Here is a 21,455-nt window from a genome sequence, read left to right on the forward strand (position 1 = left end):
GGTGCATCGTCGCGTGCTGGTCTCGAAGCCGCCGCTAATCGGCGAGAAAAGTCTTCGCGGCGAGAGAGAACCGGAGAAGAAGCGCAAGTCTGAATGGCGAGACAGCATGAAAGAGAGAGAGAGAGCGTGCGTGTTCGTGCGTGTGGGAGCACGCTGGCGCGCTTGCGGAGTAGAGAAATATTTGCTTTCCTTTGGAGAAGAAACCGTTCCGAAAACCAAACGAGAATGCGCGTGCCGGCGGAGACAGTCTGCCTCGCGAAGCCGCACAAAGTAAAAAAAATGAAATAAAAGCGTAAGACTTCTTACTTTGTCTCCGTAGCGCTACTGAAGCACCGCCCAGTGACACGATCGTACATTTGCACTGTATACTACCGCCAGCTTTATTATTTTTGTGTCCTACGTGACAGTATTCAATGGGATCGTTATGCCTCGAGTCGACGCGTCGCCGGAACTTTAATTCTCGCGCATAGGACACACGATCGGCACCCTCTGCATCGAACTAAGATGCAAAAGTACACCGAGGCTTCCTCGTACACTTTTGTGTCTCGTCATGCCCCGTAATAACGCGCAGCGCTGCCCGACGTAGGCCAAAGCGAGCTCCGCGTCTCCCCTCCTCCTCTAGCCCCCAACTTTCCTCAAGACTTCCCCACGGAAGCAAAACTTCTGCGCCGGCTTCGCTCCGTGGCGCGCGCCCAGGACCCCAGCACCGCGGCTGGGCGAGGGCGAAGCGAGGCGCGCGTGCGAACGCCTCCAAGTGGAGGAGACACGTGCGGTTCGAAAGTGAGACGCGCTGCAGCGGCAGCCGCCGCCGCCGCCGGCGTCTCGTACACAAACATGCCTCCTCCGCGCCCCGGCTGCTTCTGCTGCTGCGCTGGGTCCGGGGAGGGAAACAGGCGGGGGAGGGGGCGACAAAGAAGGCGGGCGAGGGGGGGCCCGCGCCCCTATAAGAAGCGGCGCCCGGCCCCTTGCAGAGACTGATCGTGGCACGCTGTCTACCTGCCCGGATAGCCTGGTCAGGTCTAATAGTTCAGCAGAGTCTCAGCCCATTGTGTCGAGCACGTTCGTCGTCCCCGGCTCTCGCCACAGGTCAGAGGTTAGCGTCTTGTCGCTCCAGCAGGCAGGGTCAACCTTCTCCAGCGCCGGTCCAGCTGCTCGACTCCGGCCCCCGGCTTAAGGCGCGCGGCTTCCAGAGGAGGAGACCTGCCCCTTACTGCGAGGTCCACGAGGAGAGGGCGAAAGAGAAGATGAGGACGTCGCGAAGGTCGCCTCGCGCTGGCGGTCGTCTGTCGGCGGCGTTGCTCCTGGTGGTGGCGTGGGCGGGCTCGGCCAACGGCGACGCAGCCACCACGGGCTGCGGCAACGAGTCGACGTCCGCGCCGGCGCTGCAGCTGCTCTCGCCCACTCCGCTGCTGAGGCCCAACGCGTCGGCGGCCGAGGTGCTGCAACGCAGGGCGGACGAGCTGTCCAACGCCGTGTCCAACACCAGCTTCGCCGAGTCCCGGAGCAACGTGACTGTCTACGAGATACGGCACAGGTGAGCGGACCATGACTCTCCGCTCCAGCCGCCGCTAGCGACAAACGCGGATGACGTGTGCAGGGAAACACATGCATGAGCTAGCTTTTGACGAACCTGCACGGAAGTCACCGGTCTGTTCAGTTTGGCTGAGCTCGAGCTAACCTCTACTTTGACTTGTAGCTTCTACAATTCTGACTCCTTTAAACGCAGCCAGTAGGATAATATAGAAAGATAATGCACATTTAATCAATTAGGCACTGCCCTTCGATATCGTTCTTCAAGGGGCACTAAAGCGAACCGCTTAGTCAGACAGGACTGGTTTAGTAGTCCTTTCGACCTCTCGCGGTTGTCCCCGGCAGAATTAAAAAAAAAAAAACTCAGATCTGAAAATTTTAAATTGGACATCTTTACTTTCATTTCTTTTCTATGCCACAGTACAGAGCCTCTAGAGCAGAAATAGTCTGCGAAAGTTGACAGGTATAGTTCTCGTTCACTTTCAAATTAGTAAAACGGTTCAATATTCAGGTTTCCAAAATTTGTGACATGTCGGTGAGCTGTTTCGAAAATTTGAAAGTGGCGTACCCTCATAGCTATTTCTGAATCTCAGGTCGTCTTCCCGTGTGTATTTGAAAGCATCCGTTCTCTGCAAAAGTATGCAAATGTATAATCTGTTAAGCTACATTTTTTCCGTCCTTTTCCTAGGATGCCACATCCGTCATTATGACCATATAAAGCCAACAGACAATAAAGCAAGGAAAGCATCGGGGAAATTAGCTGTGGTGGAAATTGAAATGTAGAAAATAATAAAGGGGGAAGGGGAAGTGAATGTGGACGAAAAGATAACGTGACGCCGGTGGGAGCCGAACCCACAACCTCCGCATTGCGCGTCCGTTGCACTACCAATTGTGCTACGGCGACGGCTATCAAACCATCCACTAACTTGGGTATTTATGTTTTACTATATCTAGCCCCAGGAGTGTTAGCCAGCGCCACTCTGAGCTGCAGAGGGCGAATGGGGAACATCCTTTTTTGCCCATGGCGTCACGTGACACGCGATCTTAGGAGAGCGGCCCCGTGGCTAATAAACCCTCGTATGCTACCTAATGACATCAAGGCTGCCAGATTCGAGACCCTCTCTGTGAATAAACGAGAGAAGAAGAGAAACAGAGGGGCTCGATTTTGTTAATCATGACCATGTAAAGACAATGAAGCCAAGGAAAGCATCGGATAAAGTGATTGAAAGTGAAATATAGAAAATAATAAAGAAAGGGAAGTGAAAGTGGACGAAAAGATAACGCCGGTGGGGGCCGAACCCACAACTTCAGTGTCTATGTTTTACTGGATCCAGCCCCTGCAGTGTTAGCCAGCGCCATTCAGAGCCATGGTTGGCTTTATTGAGTCATGATGAAAAAAATCGAGCCCCTCTGTTCCCCTTCTTCTCTCGCACATCCATCGTTAATCATTTTAAGTCCTCGAACGCCGGACGCGCTTAACACATTAAGAGCTAGACAACCTCCTTCCCGCTCATGTCTTCCGAGTTTAAATTACAGCTTCACGACATACTACTTCGTCGATTGTCGCACTGATCCTGTGGAAGTTCGGATGGATGTATTTATGGCCACACGGCAGTGTTTTCTTTTACGTTGCATAAGATTAGTACTTGTATTCCACCTTTAATCCCAATGTGCTTGGCACGGTTTCCAACAACAAGATTTCTTAAGACAGTCATATGCTCGGACATCTGCTGTGTTAATCTCACGCAAGACATTCACATCTTGGGTCCGAACAGGGTGCTCTTCGTGCTTTTGCCGAACGTCAGATAACGACAACAAGATGCAAAGACGTTCGACCAAGCTACGTTCAGCCGGAGTCTTTTAATACTTTGGTGCAGCCTTGGGTATCAGTACGGCGGGCCGATTATGGTGCCAAAACGTGGATACCGCACGGTTTTAATTGTTTTATTTTGCTTCCTCAAAGCAATGAGAACTATCCACGAGAGGGGATCACCGAAAATTTGATGTCGAACTCAGACAAGCCCTTATTGTGAGCCCGGTAAAGTAAGGTAAGAAAATAATAAGTTGTTGCTGTGCTTTTGAAGGCAAAGTAAGCGTCGGCTACCACCGATAGCATCTGTTGTCGCTGCGCTAAGAAGGGCTGCGGCGGCAGTGGCGATACAGCTGAAGATACGTCGGTATAAACAACGGAGAAGAAATTGTACTCTGAAGATTAGCAGAAAATATAAGAGAAGGAGGGGAACGACTCATTCTGGTTCCGGAGTTTTGAATAGGACCTTATTTCATCTCGGCTGTCATTCCGCTGTGCCATCATACATAGACACACTGTCCTGGAGTTCTTATGCAACAGCTGATCTCGATGCCTAGAAGCACACCATCACATTCTCTAAGGGCATTCGTGTGTCGCCAAGGAGACCTCCCGCAGTCACTAAAAGCTCTAACGCTAAAACTGTTCGTAAGAGCATTTTGCAGCCAAACCTGATGGTGTACATATTATTAGCGAAGGCAGCCGGCCAATGAAAAAAAGAAAGCACTTACGAACGATAAGCTTCGTGAACTCGGCCCCAGGCATCGTACCTACATAAAGCTCCCAAGTTAGAATTGTCCGTAAGAGCAAATTCCAGCCAATCTTGATGATGAACATATGGTCAGCGAAGGCGGCCAGTTAATTACAGAGAGCACTTATAAAAACGAACATGTTTGTGCGGCCCCGAACTTTTATTTAGGCCATGAATTTTTTAAGACAGATCGTTGAGAATCATAAAAGTAAGGAAAACTGAAGCGTGAAGTAACTCGGCAATGATCGTAAAAAATATATATATCACAATTCTGTAGACAGCACCATTTGAGACATATAAAGCGGACAAAATTGACGTATTATATACTGCTCTGAAATATACCGCTAACTTGAGAACAGTACTTATGCACAACTCTCGTAAATATTTTAACTATTTTGCGTAAGTTGTTACGGAAAACTTCGGAGAACTGTGGCTCCGCTTTGCGGTCCCACAATACATACATCACAGTTGTCCCTACTTCAGGGGCTGAATTCACAAACCTTCTCGTTTGTAAGTACCCTTTACCATCGGCCGTCCGGATTCGCTAATAATACGTCCAGCAACAGGAGTAGTTGAAATTTTCTCTTACGAACAATTTTATTGTATATAAGAACCTGTTGCGAATACTGGCCCAGATGCTCTAACAGATGCAGTTGACAGAATTGCGAGTTCTAGTGCAGAGTTACGCATTCCTAAACTTGTGCTTGAATTTTTTTTTGTTTTTTTTAGCCTTACCAATTTTCGGCAATTCTTGTTCAAAAAGATTGAAGCCCAAAACCAAAATTCTGCTTCCTACAGTTGGCAGCCTTCACCTCTCTCTCTTAAATGCGACACATTTCATTCAAATCGATTCAACAGTTATATAATGATGGTATTTATACATTTCACGAGTACATTAATAGGGAAGTCGTATTTGTTTCCGAGCTGACCGGCATTTGAGTGCTTTTCACTCAGGATAGCTACCGGCGTGATGATCAGACGATCGCCTCGGCGACTACTAATCCCGGACAGCCCTTACGTCTGGCAAACTTTTCTGACTACACACTCAAATTATAAAAAAGTACTTTATTCTTTTTTTTTTGCCCAATAACTGCTTACACTTATCAGGGGCCGCATTCATAAAGCGCTTATTTCGTTAGCGTTGTTTGCCCATCGGCGACCGCCTTCTATGACCGCCTGCTATGTCCCATTAGTATATACATTCCCAGATCCCTTGTAATATGTTGGAAGTTTCTTTTTTTGCGAATTATTACTTATTACAATCGTGATGCTAGATAGTACGTAACTATCCAGCACCCCGATTTGATTTGGCATCTGCTCTTACGAACATTTATATCGCAGGAATTCTTTTTTTGTAAATTCGGGTCCAGAGCCCGCATTTACAAAACATTTGTCAGAGACGTCGGTTCGTAACATCTAAGAACGCACTACGCCGGTCGATCAAGATAGCTGGCACATCATTAGCGAACACGGTGGGCCATTGACGAACAGTTCTTGCAAACGGAAAGCCTCGTGAAGTCGCCTTCGTGTTCCTACTTGCTCTTGATCGCGGGAAAGCCGGCGCAGCATTCCCTTGGCCGGCGCGTATGCCGAAGGGAACACGTGCGGGCGTGCGATCGATCTGCAAGCACGGCTGCTCGAGACGGCAGGAAACGCGGTGCCGGAAGCAGCCGATTGTGGGCGCACGCTTTCTTCGGTGTCTGCCCTCTTCACGTGCGGCATGGGAAAGCACGCGCGAGGCGACGGTGAGGTATGCGCGCTCCATACGTGGCGCGATATGCCGCCGACGCGTGTTGGCGCTGTCGAACGACGATGGGGTGAAAGAATTGGCGGAAGTGGGCGAGGGGGCGACATAACGACGTGTAATCCCCGCGCTCGCCGTCTGAGTGATTGTGGTTCATTTATGCGTTTGTTTTGTAAGCTAACAAAGCGCCGAGAAAGCTTGGGTGGTCATGGATAAACATGAGGTGCGATCTCGCGGTCAGTATTCGCAATAACGTTCTTACACAACTGTTCGCAGGAACGGACGCTAGCCGATCGTACTACCGGACAGAGTATTGGCGAAAGCGGTTGACCAGTGGTAAACAGCACTTACAAGAGAAAAAAAAGCCTCGTGATATACGGCCGCAGAGGCACATCCTCGTCACAATGGCTCCGGGTGAGACGTTGATCCAACCTGACGAATCGCGGCATAGGCGGAATGGGGAGTCATAACACCGTTTACGTCGACTCACATGCACAGTATCGCGGTCCGCGATGCCTCTGGTTGTGCGGCAGGATCAAAAGTTCAGCTACATATCTGACAGGGTTGGCGCGGTCTGTGATTCAGTAGGGATCGTGATAACGCGCAATAAGTTTGGATGAAAGGTTAGAGGTTTGATGCGGGATACATAACCACTCTACTGATTTTTCCATTCACTTCCCAGGGCCTCCCCTCGTGTGGCGCTCGCCTTGTCCCCTTCCGTCCTTCCTTGCTTGCGCTAAGTAACTTCTTATGATCTACTAACCCACGCATTACAGAGCAAAGTATTCCTAGCGATAACTTCTCTTCCCTTTCTTTCTTTTTTCCTTTCTTCGTTTTGCCAATGTGAGCTTTCTTTTTCTTCCGTATATATTTATCTCTTGTTAAGAGCTTTGTATTTAGCTAGAATTTCGGGATAGCAGGATTTTTAGTATAGCCAAACCTACTATATCGTCACAGACACGAGTGTCATAAGAATACATGAACAAAGAAGCAGTGTTTTCTAGTACAACAACGATACAATCAAAGCATAATCGCCATACAAAATTATCAGTGGCAGCGTTCTTTGAGGCGTTGGCACTGGTTACGGAGGCTGGGAAGTGGTTCCAACTGGCGCTTGATTTTGGGTCGAAGTAATTGAAGCACGTGTTGGTAGGGCTCCTCTTCACGTCAACGTTGACAGATTAATCACCATATAGGGCAAATCGTACGAAGAAGGCAAAAAAGAAATAATTTTTAGTAAATCAGTCGTGTAGGCCTGGTTTCAAATGACGGATATTAGAGGGGGGGAACATAAGACAGTGACGTCCAAACACAGAACAGAAAACGAGGAGGGATGCCGATGTAGACGGTTCCGGATTTCTGGTCACGTGCAGCTCTCTAATGTCCACTTTAACCGAAGCGCACAGGCATCTTAACATTCCGCAGCAATCAAAGCGCTGCCACTTCAGACGAAATCGGACTCGCGACCTGGTGTGTAAGTACTCTCTTGTCTTTCTTATTCAATCTCGCACCAACACCGCCGCAGCAGCGATGTCATTGTACGACGACCAATATTCCACATCTCTCAGTGCAGCTTATTTATTTTTTTTATATTACACATACTTTCATGGCCTAGTTGGCACAACAGAAAGGAGTGGTGAAAATATACAATATTTGCAGTACAGGACAAAAATAGAAAATCACACTCTAAGGCATTTTGAACGGCGATCTTGCAATTAGTGGCGCCACAAATTGAGACTGTGGAGGCGGGAAGGCGGTTTCATTCATTGCCGGTTCTTGGCAAAAAGGAAGAATGGTACAAACTAGTTCGACAAGATGGCACTTGAATTTTGTGTTGATGGTCGATGCGAGACGAGATGTAACTTGGTGCGGTGAAAAGATTTTCTTTAAGAAAAGGGTTAAAGTAATACATTCTATGAAAAAGACAGAGACGAGACTACTTGCGACGTAACGAGAGGTCAGGTAGAACTAGTGTTCTTTTCGGGGACGTGACGCTAGAATGACGTGAATAATTTGAGAGGATAAAACGGGCGGCGCGGTTCTGAAAGTTTTGAAGGGAAATGGCAAGATTGGCATGAGCAGGGTCCCATGTGGCACAAGCACATTCTAATTTTGGACGGACGAGCGTTTTGTATAGAGTAAGCTTTAGTGAGGTGGGCGCTGATGCAATGTTTCGTCTCAAATAGCCTAACGTTCGGTTAGCATTGTTAGTGACATATTCAACACGCATATTCCATGAAAGGTTGCTAGTAATGTACAGGCCAAGATACTTATAGGAGTTAACAACCGACAGGGCAGTACCATTGATAGAATATGGAAATATATCGCAAGAGGCGGAGCTAGAGGATACGCGCATACTTTTGCGTTTAGTAGTGTTAAGCTGCATTAGCCATTTGTTTGGCTTAATTTTTAGCAGAGAAAGCTTCGGATGCAACGTAATCTATTTTTTGAAACTATCTGTATTCAACATCTGACTCCGCGTAACGTCGGTGACGTAGTCATACTGAGTTTAGAATGTTGAGGTTGTGACACAAAACCGTTTTTTTCAGGTTGAAGCCGGCTTTACCACATACCTACCCTGTGCTCACGTTGCGTTTCATTTCGACTCCAGCGAATAATAGACACGCTGTCGTCTCACGGCAACCAACCACGTGCTTCCCAAGCAGGCAAAAAATAGGTAATACTCATAAAGCGCGTTGAGAAAAATAGGAAACGCTATTTGTATTTTATCAGTCTCAACTGTTTGTTCGTATACACCTTGCCGTGTGTGCTGCAGTCACTCCTGTCTCAGGACTGTCATTAGCCATGACGCGATGCGCTAAGCCACGAGTGCCGTTAACACGCTAATGTAAATTTCTGCGGTTGGTCCTGCATCCGTCCAAGGTGAGCATGAAAATGGCGACTGCAGTGACGTCGTCTGTAAGCTTTAAATGATTTCAGCCCTGAGGGCACCCAAAACAACCCTTTCACTGCAAACACCTCCTAACGCTATTGTCCAAACGATGACGCGGCTGATTTCTTTAAAGAAGATTTTGTAGATGTAACCTGAACGGTATACAAGTCCGTCGCTCCCTAAATCAGTGTAACCAATCAAATCCAACATAGAGGAAGCTTATTTCGCAAAATGCAGGAAGGTCAACATGAGTTACACGTGCTTAGCTTTCCATATTGGATTGGGAGAGAGAAGAGGGTCACGAGGGTGACGATTAGAACATACAGGGAAGCGTCAACGTGTAGGAGTTTGTGTCTAAAGGCAAATCAATTCCTGTGTTACTCAAAAGCCCGCCAAGACACGGGCGGCTGAGCTAATTCATGTAGAATCCAGCTAAGGTCCTGGAATGTCGCTAAACGGCATATTGCATCATGAGGTATCCGATAGCGGCTGCCCACGCACATGCCAAAGAACAAGTACGTCATCCGCTGTTTTAGGCGATTCGCAGTTTCGCACAAATTATAGTTTGGCGAGCCCACACGTCGCATGCGGTGTACATTTCGTCGTTGCAAAGGCGACAGCTAATCTTAACCTGCGCAGGGATCCATGTGCTAGCCTAAACTACGAAACGAACATGTGCCGTGAGTGAGCTTCGCCACATGGCTCCCACTCTATGCAGCAAAAGCGACCTTTAGTTTTTCTTTTTTCATTTTTTAAGTGGAAAGATTTCTTCTTAGCTGCATGAGGCAACCGAAGCCAATTTATTGCCTGCACCATATTTAATACAGAACAGCGTTTATTGGACATACAACCATGGTTTCACTTTCGGGCTGTCCTTAGGTACGTCCTAAAGGAATTTAACACACAGCATCCCCGAGACCTCGCATGAAGCTCAGGGATAAAGATGCTTGAAAAGGGCGAAATATACAATTTCGCGCGTATAGCAGCAACGTCCATCGAGCCACTGAGTTATGGCACCTCCACCAAATACAACGGGGGTGCTCGCCTAGCAGCACTAGTTCTAGGTTGTAGCGGTACGCTTAAACATGTCGGTGCTATATCGAAACGGGGAAGCCAGCAATTCTCGTCGTCTTCTCTTTCACCAGCACTATGCCCGCTGCCCAGTGGCTTCAGCATAGAACAAATACTATTCGGAAATTTTATTACTTTGCAGAATAGTCAGACGGGCGTTCTAGCTTCATCTGCTCTTTTTCTTTCTTTTCCTAGCATAGTGTTTAACGTTTTGATGTCTCGCAAATACACACAGGCGCCTTCTCCCCCCCCCCTCCCCCCTTATTTGCTACAACGGCGCCTTTGGATACGGTAGAAAGACTCGAGTGCCTCACAAAAGCACGGTCTAGGGCACAAGCTATCGGTACCAATATGTGAAACATGCACTGGCTGTAGGTGCGGGACGTTTTGCGCCTTCAGGAGCGCGGACAGAAGATCGAGAGAGCAGCACTGTGCAGTCGCGCACACAAACCGGCGAAAGGAAGGAGGGGGGTGGGGGGGGGGGATAGAGATCCCAGACGGCGGCAGCGGCCTCTTGTTGATGAAGTGGGCCAGCCAAGGGCGTGCGACCTCCCGATCCAAAACAGAGCAATAGCGCGAAGACAACACACCTGGCTGCGCGCTTTTCTTTTTTTCTTTTTCGCTTTTCGCCAGAAAGAGAAACAAACAGGCCCGAAAGGCGTGGTGCGGCGGCGGCGGCACTGCTATGCCAAGGGCGACGAGTCGCTCTCGGGTCGGAAGCGGCAGCTCGCGTTTCGGCGCGCCGAGGGGGGCAGACAGGTGCGAGTAGACGGTAGACGAGACGTGACGTGACGTAACCAGACGGTGGTGGCGCGCTCGCAGCCGAGAAGCAGCAAAAATAAGGGGGTATGTACGTTTGTGGACAAAGTGGGAGGTAATGGGGGGCTGAAGGGAGAGGCGATCGCTTTTCGCCGCCGCCGCCGCTGCTGCTGCTGCTGTTGTCGGCGGTGGGGGTCGTGGGAGACCCGTCGTCGGCACGCCAGACATGTCGTCTGCTAGCGCGCGCGCCGCCGCCTAAACCCCGGCCCGCCACGCAAAACTGCAATCTCGGCGCGCGAGCTGCGGCGGATCGTTGGCCGAACGACGGTGGTGGGGTCGAAAGGCGACCCCAGCAGCCTTCAGACGGCACCGGCGAAGCCCCTGATCCGCGGGGTGCACGAGACGGCCGGGGCGCTCGCTCGGTGGCTCTCGTGGGTGGTGGCGGGAACCGATTGAGTCGTTTCCATCCGGTTTCACTTTCGTCTCGGTCGCAGAAGTAAACTAGCAGCGCTTCAGATTCCTTCCCCGAGTGCCTGTTACGCCGAAGACCAGCCGCGTCCTCACTGTATGGTTTTACAAGTGGGCGCCATAGATCCGGAGGCGAGCCGTCTGCTTATCTGCGCTGTTGCTTTCTTGCACGACCTGATAACGCGTTACGCTAGCAGGCAGTCGGACGGTCCTAGTATGCATATGACTTAACATGCGTTGACAGCACAGGAAATACGACGTAGCGACCGTTGCTCGCACGTCACGCCTTCGAATTATGAAAGCGCCGTTCTCACACAACGACCCTGCCGACACATGTTTCCCTTGTGACAGTGATCTCAGCCAACTTGCGCAGCGCTGGCACTGACTGAGGGATGTTTCGGCATTTCTGCGCAACAGGTGATGTGACCCGTCGCTATTAGTAGTGCTGCAGGATTATTCATCCAGCTTTATGCTTCCCTCAAACATGTTCTCACCAATCCTCAACCCCTCGTTTCTCCCGACAGCGGAAGGTGTAAATGTGCAAATTCCCAAGTTCGACATAGTTCGAATCCTAACGGCGCTGCAATGCCTCTTTTTAGTGTGACAGCAATTAAACGCTTCAAGCTGAATTTGCTGCGCCGGGTCTTTTCGTTTCGCAATAACTTTCACGTGTTGTCGTCGTCAGACCACCTGATCGTCTCCGGCTTATTAGTGGCCACCTCATCGTCTCCAGCTTATTTAGCTTCAACTGTGCGATGTACCCAAAACCACTTATTTTATATGCTGCATAGGTGCCGTTTTATTTTGGATATATATACCGTACTTCGGGGAACTCTTCAAGAATACTCTGATCTAAGTTCGTATTCTGCGCGAAAGCTGGTGCCAACTAGCTGTGATATTCTGTGATCAACCGCGTAACACTCGAACTGGCCACTTCATGAGGAGTTTAGAGCGTCACGCAGACTCTGAGACTGGTGGCGTCTGTGCATGTATTTCGGGGGCCACAGCAGGCCATACTGTAGCGAAAAAATATGACGTGCGCATCGAAAAGTTGTTCTTCAGAAGCTCGCCGTGTCCGCTGTTAGAACCCGCTGCTCTCACAGAACAGGATTTCCAGGGACGCCGAGTAACCGACGTCTGCTGATTTTGTTAAAAAAAAAAAAAAAAACGTTCTTAAGTCTGTACTATGCCTGCGTATGTCGCGCGTCCCGTGGTCATAAGGAGAATATCATCCACACGATTCGAAGAGTTAGAATGTCACCGTGTTTAAATGGGTGCCTGAAAAACAAACGAATTAACCACCAAATATTTGCAACGTCTGGACCGTTCTTTTGTGGTTTCATTTTCCCCCGCTCGGCTTTATGAGATTCTAGATAGGAGGCCGATGCCTTATTGCCGCCAGTTTTCATTCTATACCGGAAATCACGTGACAGCACTAGACGTGTGAGCCCGACGTTGAGACGGGTCGAAATCGGATATTTTTCGTCTCCCCCTCTTTTCCGGCGCTGTGACACTTGCAACACGGAATTTAGTATTTTTGCGCCCGCAGTGGCTGCGCAATCACTTTGTTCGAGAAAGCTCTGACATAAAGGTAACTCTGCGAGTAATCAATGTACGAAGAAAAAGAAAATCACGTATTTCGCTCATCCATCATTCCCATTTGAGCACAACGAGAGCCTTACATCTTGCTTTAGAACAAAAATTTGCCAGTGGTAGAATGTCGATGAGATGGTAGTTCGTACCCTCGCCTCTCCGATGCTCAAAGTGTGACAGCTTTTCGTTTCTAGAGCAGTATTCCCTTCCGTGTCGTTTTCTTCCACACTCGCAGCCACTCCGATTTCATTAAACGCACGCACTCAGCGCTGCTCCAGGGCTGCGCCTTCAAGCACGGCTCGAAGGCGTGGCAAGCGCTCTTCCCTGGGCGTCTGCAGTGCGCGCTAACAGGCGCGCTCCCTGATCTGGCGACGCGACCCGCCGCCTACCCCGTTAAAGAGAGAGCGGTGGGAAACGCACGCGTGCCACAAAGGGGCGCAAAACAAACCGCCCACTAACGAGGCGTTGAGCAACGGCGTCTGATGCGCGCATGCGGCAGCTCGACAAGGGACAGCCTTCGGACCCAGACGCCGCCGACTAGAGGAACGGGACACGTCACACGGGCGCGTTACGTCACGCGCCGGGCCAATGAAGAGCCGCGAAAACTTCCGCAGACAGATGGGAGCGTGACAGCTCTGAAAATAAAAGGCACAACACCCCCCCCCCCCCCCCCCTTTCCGAAAGCGGCCGACAACTGCCGCACGCGGTCGCCGGGAGGGCGTCGTGCTGTCTAGACGGCAACTGGGAAAGCGTCAAACGAGATGCCCCGGAGAGGCTGGTTCCGTTACAACACGACCGGCTCCGGCTGGCTCGGGGCCAAGAACTGCTAGAAGGGCGCCTCTGGATGGGCGCGCGTGGCTCACCTGCTGCTGTTGCAGTCGTTTGCCCCTGCGGTTGCATCCATCAGCGACGCCTCGCCGAAGCTGCCACGCCAGACTGGACCTGCCCCGTAGACCTGTTTACTGTTTACAACACCGGCCTCGGTCATGCGCTGTGGAGTTGGGACAGAACGGGCAGACGCGGAGGGAGACGGAAGTGCTGTCGTGTGCGTCCTCTTCCTCTCCTGCTTGTTGCGTATACGCGACCGCAGCGGTGTCAACACACGCGAGGCCAGGAGGTGTATGGATGACGCCACCTACGGGTGCTGACAACCCCTTGGAAACAGATAAAGGTCATGCTCTACGGTTGTACGAGCAGCCTCCCTGCTGTAGTCTGTGAGCCACTAGAATAAAGACCCTTACCGGAAGGTCAGGCAAAGCGAGACCTTCGCGGAGAGCGTAGAGTAATGATACATGCTTGGGGAATATAACTACGGTGCCTAATTCTGTCCTCCAGCTGCAACATCAACAATCTTAACTTACTCTTTGTGCCTCAGGTTCTCAAAGCAACCCCAATCGTTCACAGAGAAAGCGTTGAGTGGAATGATGGCAGTACGCCGCCTTATATTCTTCGCCATCGTTCATGGAAAGAGCATAGATAAAAGCAGAAGCCAGGGCGTGGTACCCTCTCGTCGGTACCCACATGTCTTAGTTTTGAGGAAACAAAAACAAAGTGATAGCTGGTTTGTGTCATGCTAAAGAAGGACAGCGTTGCTAACGGGACGATAACCACGTACTATCTCACCTTGCTTTTCTTTTCTTTCTTTTACCCGCCGTGGTTGCTCAGTGGCTATGGTGTTAGGCTGCTGAGCACGCAGGAGGTCGCGGGATCGAATCCCGGCCACGGCGGCCGCATTTCGATGGGGACGAAATGCGAAAACACCCGTGTACTTTTTAGGTGCACGTTAATGAACCCCAGGTGGTCGAAGTTTCTGGAGTCCTCCACTACGGCGTGCCTCATAATCAGAGAGTGGTTTTGGCACGTAAAACCCCATAATTTATTTTTTCTTTCTTTTTTTATTTTCTCAGCGTCTACTTCGTTCATACGACGGATCCCATATGCATTCCCGTTTCTTGGCTAATCATCCAAGGGCTGACATGCGCCACAATATTCCAAGGCTTTTTAAAACAACACGCAGGGTTGGCAAATGTGGCATCTCCTTCATTTACTTCACTGACACCGCGCTCGAGACTCGAAGGTCACTTATTGCGACTCCAAGCAATCCGAAAGCAGTCCCCTCTGGGAGACCCACGCTCACCGAGCAGAACCTACAACATACGGCACGACCATCGTGGCTCACGCGTGCATAGGGTGCAGACTCTTCGCACCCCAGCCATGGCCCCCGCTGAGCGCGTCACCCGCGAACCGCCGAGTGATCCGGCTCTTCACTGCCGCGTGTCCGCGGCGGCGGTTGTCGCCGAGGACACGCGTGTCGCTAAAATGGGCTTTTTCGAGAGAAGTCTCAACTCCAGCAGAGGCGCACACAGACACAGTGGAAGAAAAGCGCACTCGCAAAATGAGACGGAAGCAGACGCACCCCCCCCCCGCCCCCCGCGCACTATACTCGTACGGCTGCCAAGTCTTCGAAGGAAGGAGCACAACGCCACGCCTGACCGGGGAGGTCTATATTTGTCGCCTCACCTACAGGAGCAGTACTGAAGCCAGGGCCAAGTGCGTACTGCGAGCGCTTCTTGCGAAAACGATTCTGCCGCCATCGGTTTCCCGCTACGCGGTGCAAACAAGAGGAGGTGCGCGCGCGCGCGTCACACACGCAACGGTTCTATACCGAAACGCTGTAGCGTGTTCGAAAGACTATAGTCCTGTGTGCGAATGAGCGATTGCATCGTCGATGGACTCAACGAGAACGGTCCTGCTGAAATTCGATCATTCACTCTGTTTGGCTGGTTGCTTTTCCATAAACATACATATGAAAAGGAGATCAAGCAAAGTGTTGCGTGAGCAACTTGACAAAGCCCTGATCCCTGTTGATTCATCAAACACATGACGCTCTTCTATGGGCGGGTGGGGGAGCTGTTGGTGTTGCATCGTCTGAGACTGCAGTGGCGTGCATGTACAAGGTACCGTATCATACTTAGTCCAGTTTCACATGGAATGCCAAAGCACATCATACAAAGCTACAAAATAGTATCACATCAGGTTGCCATGGCGAACACGAGTCTATTCGCTGAAGCGCTAGGATACTGGGGCCAATCGCGCCTGTTCCTTAAGCTGCGCTTGAGTGAGGTCTTTCAGAAGCCACCCGCTTCACCTGCCATAGAAATTAAAGTGTCTTTTAAAAGGCTTTCTTCATTCCGGGGTTAGACCATTGTCAAGCGGCATTGGAAGATACGGTATAGGGGCACAACACGAAGTGTCCTTCGAAAATGATTTTCGCTTCGGCTCATTGCATGCCCTTTATGTATGAAATGCAGAAGTGAAATAGGTTGGGATTCCGACATGAAACGTGGTTGACCGAGCACACATATACGCACACATGCTTAACTCCGCTTCAACATAAGTGGCCAACTTTCTGAAATCAAGAGATATACGATCTTAAGTGCACGATAACCATAAGGTCGACTGTCGGCCAAGCGACAACTGAGGCGCATAGATTTGACAAGTAGGTGGTTAATTAAACTAACTTGATTATTCATAATTTGACAGGGCGGGTACTTATGCCACAGGCAATGTCCAGTCAGCGCTGCGCACCTGTGCATTTTATTCTGTATTCTCAGTCTACTTGGCTGCGCTTACTGCACGATGCGTTCACGTGACTCGATTAACAGTTTGCATACCTCGAGGTTCTGACAAAATCACACTTCCAGTTTTTCTTTCTAATATAGTAGACGAGGGGCCAACGAAACGTGTTGTAGCTAAACACGATCTCCTCCTATCAACATTACACACTTTATGAAGAAGTCAAGTGTCAAAGGAGGTTCACGACAAGGTGCCTCTAAGCGTGATCGCGATAAGCATCTTCATTTGGAAAAAAATGTACGGTTGAAGCGCCGTCGTCCCGACTTACCCCCCCCCCCCTTTCTTTTTGTTCAGTGTTCTTTGTTTAGTGAAGTGTGCGGTAGAACGGTGTTCATATTAGATAGCAAAATCAATCACCCTATCTCGATCGCGCCATTTGTCCTGCCTTTGATACCAGGATTTCAGCACAGCCGGCTGTTAAAGGCACTCAGTTGTACGGAGAAACATGGCCCCTAGGCTCCGCGACTAACGATTCCACCTCTTCATTAGTTTTCGCCCACACTTTCAGTGAAAACAACAATTGACCGGAAAGTTCCACGGCCAAGATTCTTTAACCAAGTGGGCATTTCTACATGTCTCCAACGAATTGCCTGCGGCCGCCGTTGTTCGTGGATATCGAGTGTACGACCTACTGACGGCAAAGCGTCAGTGCTGTTGAGCCAAAACACGACGAATGGTGACGTGCAACATGAACACGCCATGTGCCTTTGGACAACTTAAATGTCGGTGAGTTGGCAACAAGCTGTAGTAAAAGGGTGGCGCAATGCAATACAAGAACAGCGTTTCGGGGCCCGTGTTCACGAAGCAGTTCTTACGTTAGGTCCGTTCGTAAGTACCAACAAGAAGTGACAGCGAACGTATGTTATTGTAGCGAAGACGGGTGTGCAAGACGAAACATTTCTTACGAGCGAAACGTTTTGCAATTCGGTACACGGAGTTTGCAAGCTGTTTTCGTGTGCCGTACATAACTTCGACCATGCACAAACAAACGTCGTCGCCTTAAGCACTGATAACGACTATAGTTCAAGGATCACGCGACTTGTTCTTCAAGGAGCACGCCGAATCGCTCGTACAACTTGCGGAACCTGTGCGGTTCATTCTTGCGGTGCTGATCTGGTAAAAATATTTGCCACCGAATTCGGGAATGTGGAGCCAAACAGCAAGTAGTCTTCGCTATCACGTGACCGACGCAGTGCCGAATAGGAAAATTGTGGGGCGCGGGCATAAATTTGCCTCGAGGGCCCAGTGATGATAATGACGAAGGCGATCACGGTGCTTTGTTATAACGAGTTCCGCCTTTCGTTTTCAACTTTATTCTCCGATAAAAGGTAACACGCATATGAACATACTTACGAGGAGTATCAGGGAAACTTGGCCGAGTTGGTGGAAGTTCATACTGGAAAATCAGCAGTGTTAAAAAAAAAAGACGAGAGTGAAGCAAAAAGAGGGCCACAACAATAAGTTGTCATCCTCTTTTCTTCGTCCTCATCTGGTTAGCGCTGTCTGCTTGTCAATGCATACGAGGGCATCTTGCACCTTGACGTAACGTTTGCAATATTTCTACTTTCGGGTAACGTGTTTATTTTCTTCTGTTAAAGTTATCCAATGCTTGTTGTCTGACGGCCACATCGCCAACCGTGAAGTCACAAATCCGCCAACTGATCCATTTCCATCCCTCGGGAAAAAAAGAACCATGTGCAGTAAAGCAGCAAATGTTTTAGTTAACGTAGACACTTTAAATTTCTCTGAATACGTGGCATAACATCTAGGCGAATACCAGAAAGCACATGTAGGGAGGAGGTGAAACCTCATCTCTCACATGGGAAAAGGCAAGAGAGGAAGGCCACTTGCGAGCGCTGGTCGTGCAACAGTCTCTGTGCACGAAGGGCCGTTCCCGTGTTCGCACCACGCTTTCTTTGATCCTACTTCAACGACTACTGAACCATTTTAAAGAATACTTGTGGAAGAACACCGCGCTACGCTTCACAACTTCTATCGTACAATCACAGTTTCCGACGGGGCCCTGGTAAGGGACCCTTGAAAATTGTTGAAAGGCCCATCGAGGAAACATTCTTCATGGCGCCCCCTGGCAGTCGAAGGCCTGGGGCTGCAGCCAGTGCTGCAAGATGGCGCAGAGTGACATAACCAAAACAGACGGATACTATGGCCCCAAAAGTATCCAACCGTGCAGTCGGGCCTCACTAGCTTGTAGCCAAAATGTAGCCATCATTTCTACTATAGCGTAAAATGGAAAAAAAGAAAGAGTCATGGAAACAAACTAGTAATGCTTTTTTTTATTTGCAAGTAAAAGTGCTAACTATCAGATACGCGGTTAAACCACGTGTTTGACTAGACTAGCGCACAGCAGGGAATGAGTGAATAAAGTTTATTTATTATGGCCCTGTTCACCAGCCGTAGCTGGTCCTCAGGTCTCGGGCTTGTGAGCTGGGCCTCCCACTGGTCTCCTGTTGGTGCTTGGATAGGTGTTTTCGCGGGTTCCTTTTGCATTCCCAGACCATGTGGTAAAGGGTGTTTAGTGTATTGCGGAATTGGCGGTCTCTTGCAAATGTTGAGGGGTACGTCGCATGTAGTAGAGTGCCGTGGAGGTAATTGCCCATCTGTAGTCGGCGCAGTCTGACGGCTTCTACTTTGTTAAGCTTGACGTGTGGTGGCGGATATTCTCTCCTGTTTTTCTTGTAATGTTCTAGAATGTTGTAATATCTTCTTTTTTATCATTTCGTTTTGGTCTGACGGTAGACGATGTCCTGGTGGGGTAGACCACCGTTACGTAAAATAAAAATATCAGGGAAAGTAAAAAAAAATATATCACATATGCAAGCACCAATCACACGCCCAAGTAAAGGGGTTGACTACAAAAGGTAAAACGCACGAATAAAAAATATCAAATACAGTTTTAAAGTTATAAAATTATCTGAAGCTGTACAATACGGTGTCCCTCATATCAGACTTTGAAGGTTTGGTGCTCTTCCCTTTGCAACAGGTGGACGCAGAAATTGAACCCTGTACATCGTGTCATGCGATGGACGCAGATGTGAAACAAACAGAAAAAGGATGCACCTAAAGCTGGTCGAACGTACCGCGAACCTTGAAACATGCTTTTTTACCATGCTTGGTCCACACAAAAATGTAGCCCTAATAGTCACATGGCCAACTCGTCTAAAACACAGCCAAAGAAGAATCTAAGTTGCTCAGTCTGGTAGCACTGGCTGCAGCCCCCTTAGTCCGTAGCTTTAATTCCGCCCTCAGCCCACGTCTCGAAAATCCGCGTAAGCCCATCCGCAACATGGTCTCGGCTGCGGAGCAGATGAGGTCCCGCAAGCGCCGGGCCCGCTAAGGCGACCACGCAAAATGACTCCCAGATGCCGTCAAAGCCGGGAGAAAAACATGCCGCCGGCGAACTAGCAAGTTCAACTTGGGAAAGCGACAGAAGGAGGACCACCAATCCGCGGAGGAAGTGTGCAGAATATCCCGTGTCAAAGGCGTTGCGAGGACGGCGGCAGCATGCGCGTCGCAAAGGAAAAGCGTCGGGATGTCGGCGTCTTTCTTTCCTCGTGGTCTGGCGGTGACGTCTCATTGACGTCATCAGACCGACCGGTCGCAGAGGAGAAGACAACGCGTGTTTCAGATTTCGCACCGCCGGCCGCCCGCGCGAGCCTGGCGCGAAACTGGAGAGCGGCGCGGTGGTTTCGGCACTTCGGTTTCCGCTCAGTTCGTGAATCGGCGCTCATTCATTCGACGACGACCGCGGAGGGACTGCTTGGGGAAGAGAAATGAAGACGGCACGGAAAGACGCGGGGCGCAGTGACGGCACCGTAAATTAATTGAAAGACCACCCGTGGATCTGATCCGGGGGGTCCCCGGAACCTCCGGATAAACAACCCTTTTGCCTATTTATCCATTCTTGCGTTTACATAGTACATACCACCGCGATGAGTGTGCGTCGTAACGTCAGGGATGCTGCGAGGGCAAGGCGCAGTTGGAGAGAACGGGCCGTCATAGAAGCGCGCCGTCGCATCTCGGCTCTTAAAGCTAACGCGTATGCAGGGGCGTGACCAGTCCGCCTTGAACATAAACCGAAAGTTCTAAATTTGGACGCTAGCGCAATGCGTTTGAATGCTTGACTCATCAGAAAAAAAAATGTGGCTAAACGAACTTGGGCCACACAACGAACGTTGTGCAATGTAACATGCATGAAACAGGCCGTAGTGCAGCTAATTTATCTGGAAGAGTTTTACGCTCCGCATTTCACGGATATTGCACCGTCGTTACGCAGAACGTCCAGCGCCTTTTGCTCACCATGACGCACTCACGCGGGCAATTACGCGTATGAATATCAGTGCTAATAACTGTAGGGACATTGGCAGAGAACTCGTCGACGCATGTGCGCGAACACTAAAAGAAACAAACACGAGCGGGTTGTCTCTCGGTGTTCACCCGTGTGTCTACAAGTCCACAACAACAATGACCGAACAGCAGATCCATCAATATCTCCTCAGAATGTGCGAACATGTCCCTAAATGTAACGCTTTTCTACTAGGTACGCCCCGGTATGTTTGATGAAAGGCGTATACGGACATTTACTACTCACAGCGCGCTCAATAAAGATGAGTATAGTGCTCGACATGTTGCCTTTGATGAAAGAGCGCTGTCTGCGTTTCATTTACATGTAGGTGCTCGTGTGAACCTAGTGGTTACGTACGGTGCTTGCTGTTTATTATCTGTGTGCGTGCGTGTGTATGAGCGAGAGACGGGGATGTTGATGATGTCGAGGGTAGGAGGAGGAGTGAACCAAAACAAGAAGTTTTTTAAAGGAATAGAGCATACAAAGTTAGGGAACGCTATCGTCCAGGCGTATACTAAAGAGCGCAAAGAGAGTACAAAAGAAAGCGAAAGGCGTAGAAAGAAATTTAGATTTTTTTTTTCGGCTAGGCAAAGCCGCTTGGGGACGCAATTTCAATGGCTCCCTAAAACAGTCGCTTTGCTACACTATACGCTGAGGGAAATAGTGAGAAAAGATGCGAGCGAAAAAAAAAGAGTCTTGTCAGAAATTGAGCGCGCGGAAGGAACCACACTGCGCTGTCAAAAGACGCACACACGGACTATGTGCATGCCCATAGGACGCCACGGACGCCACGTGTGCCTTGTAGCGCACTTTGCGCAGCGGATTGTTCATATCGTTGAG

At 49.7% G+C, this 21,455-nt stretch overlaps 1 protein-coding gene across 2 annotated transcripts in view; it reads left to right on the plus strand.

Annotated features, from left to right (window-relative positions):
* The first annotated feature begins 857 nt into the window (after positions 1-857).
* LOC142571567 (bone morphogenetic protein 4-like) overlaps positions 858-21,455 on the plus strand; it is a 41,620-nt gene continuing 21,022 nt past the window's right edge. The window contains exon 1 of one of the 2 annotated variants that reach the window (XM_075680036.1): positions 858-1,534. In XM_075680036.1, the coding sequence (XP_075536151.1) occupies positions 1,245-1,534 (290 nt within the window). In that variant the 5' untranslated portion in view covers positions 858-1,244. The remainder of the gene's footprint in view (positions 1,535-21,455) is intronic. The other variant, XM_075680035.1, reaches the window with a different exon arrangement.

Source organism: Dermacentor variabilis, chromosome 2 (assembly GCF_050947875.1).
Source record: "Dermacentor variabilis isolate Ectoservices chromosome 2, ASM5094787v1, whole genome shotgun sequence".
Classification (NCBI taxonomy): domain Eukaryota; kingdom Metazoa; phylum Arthropoda; class Arachnida; order Ixodida; family Ixodidae; genus Dermacentor; species Dermacentor variabilis.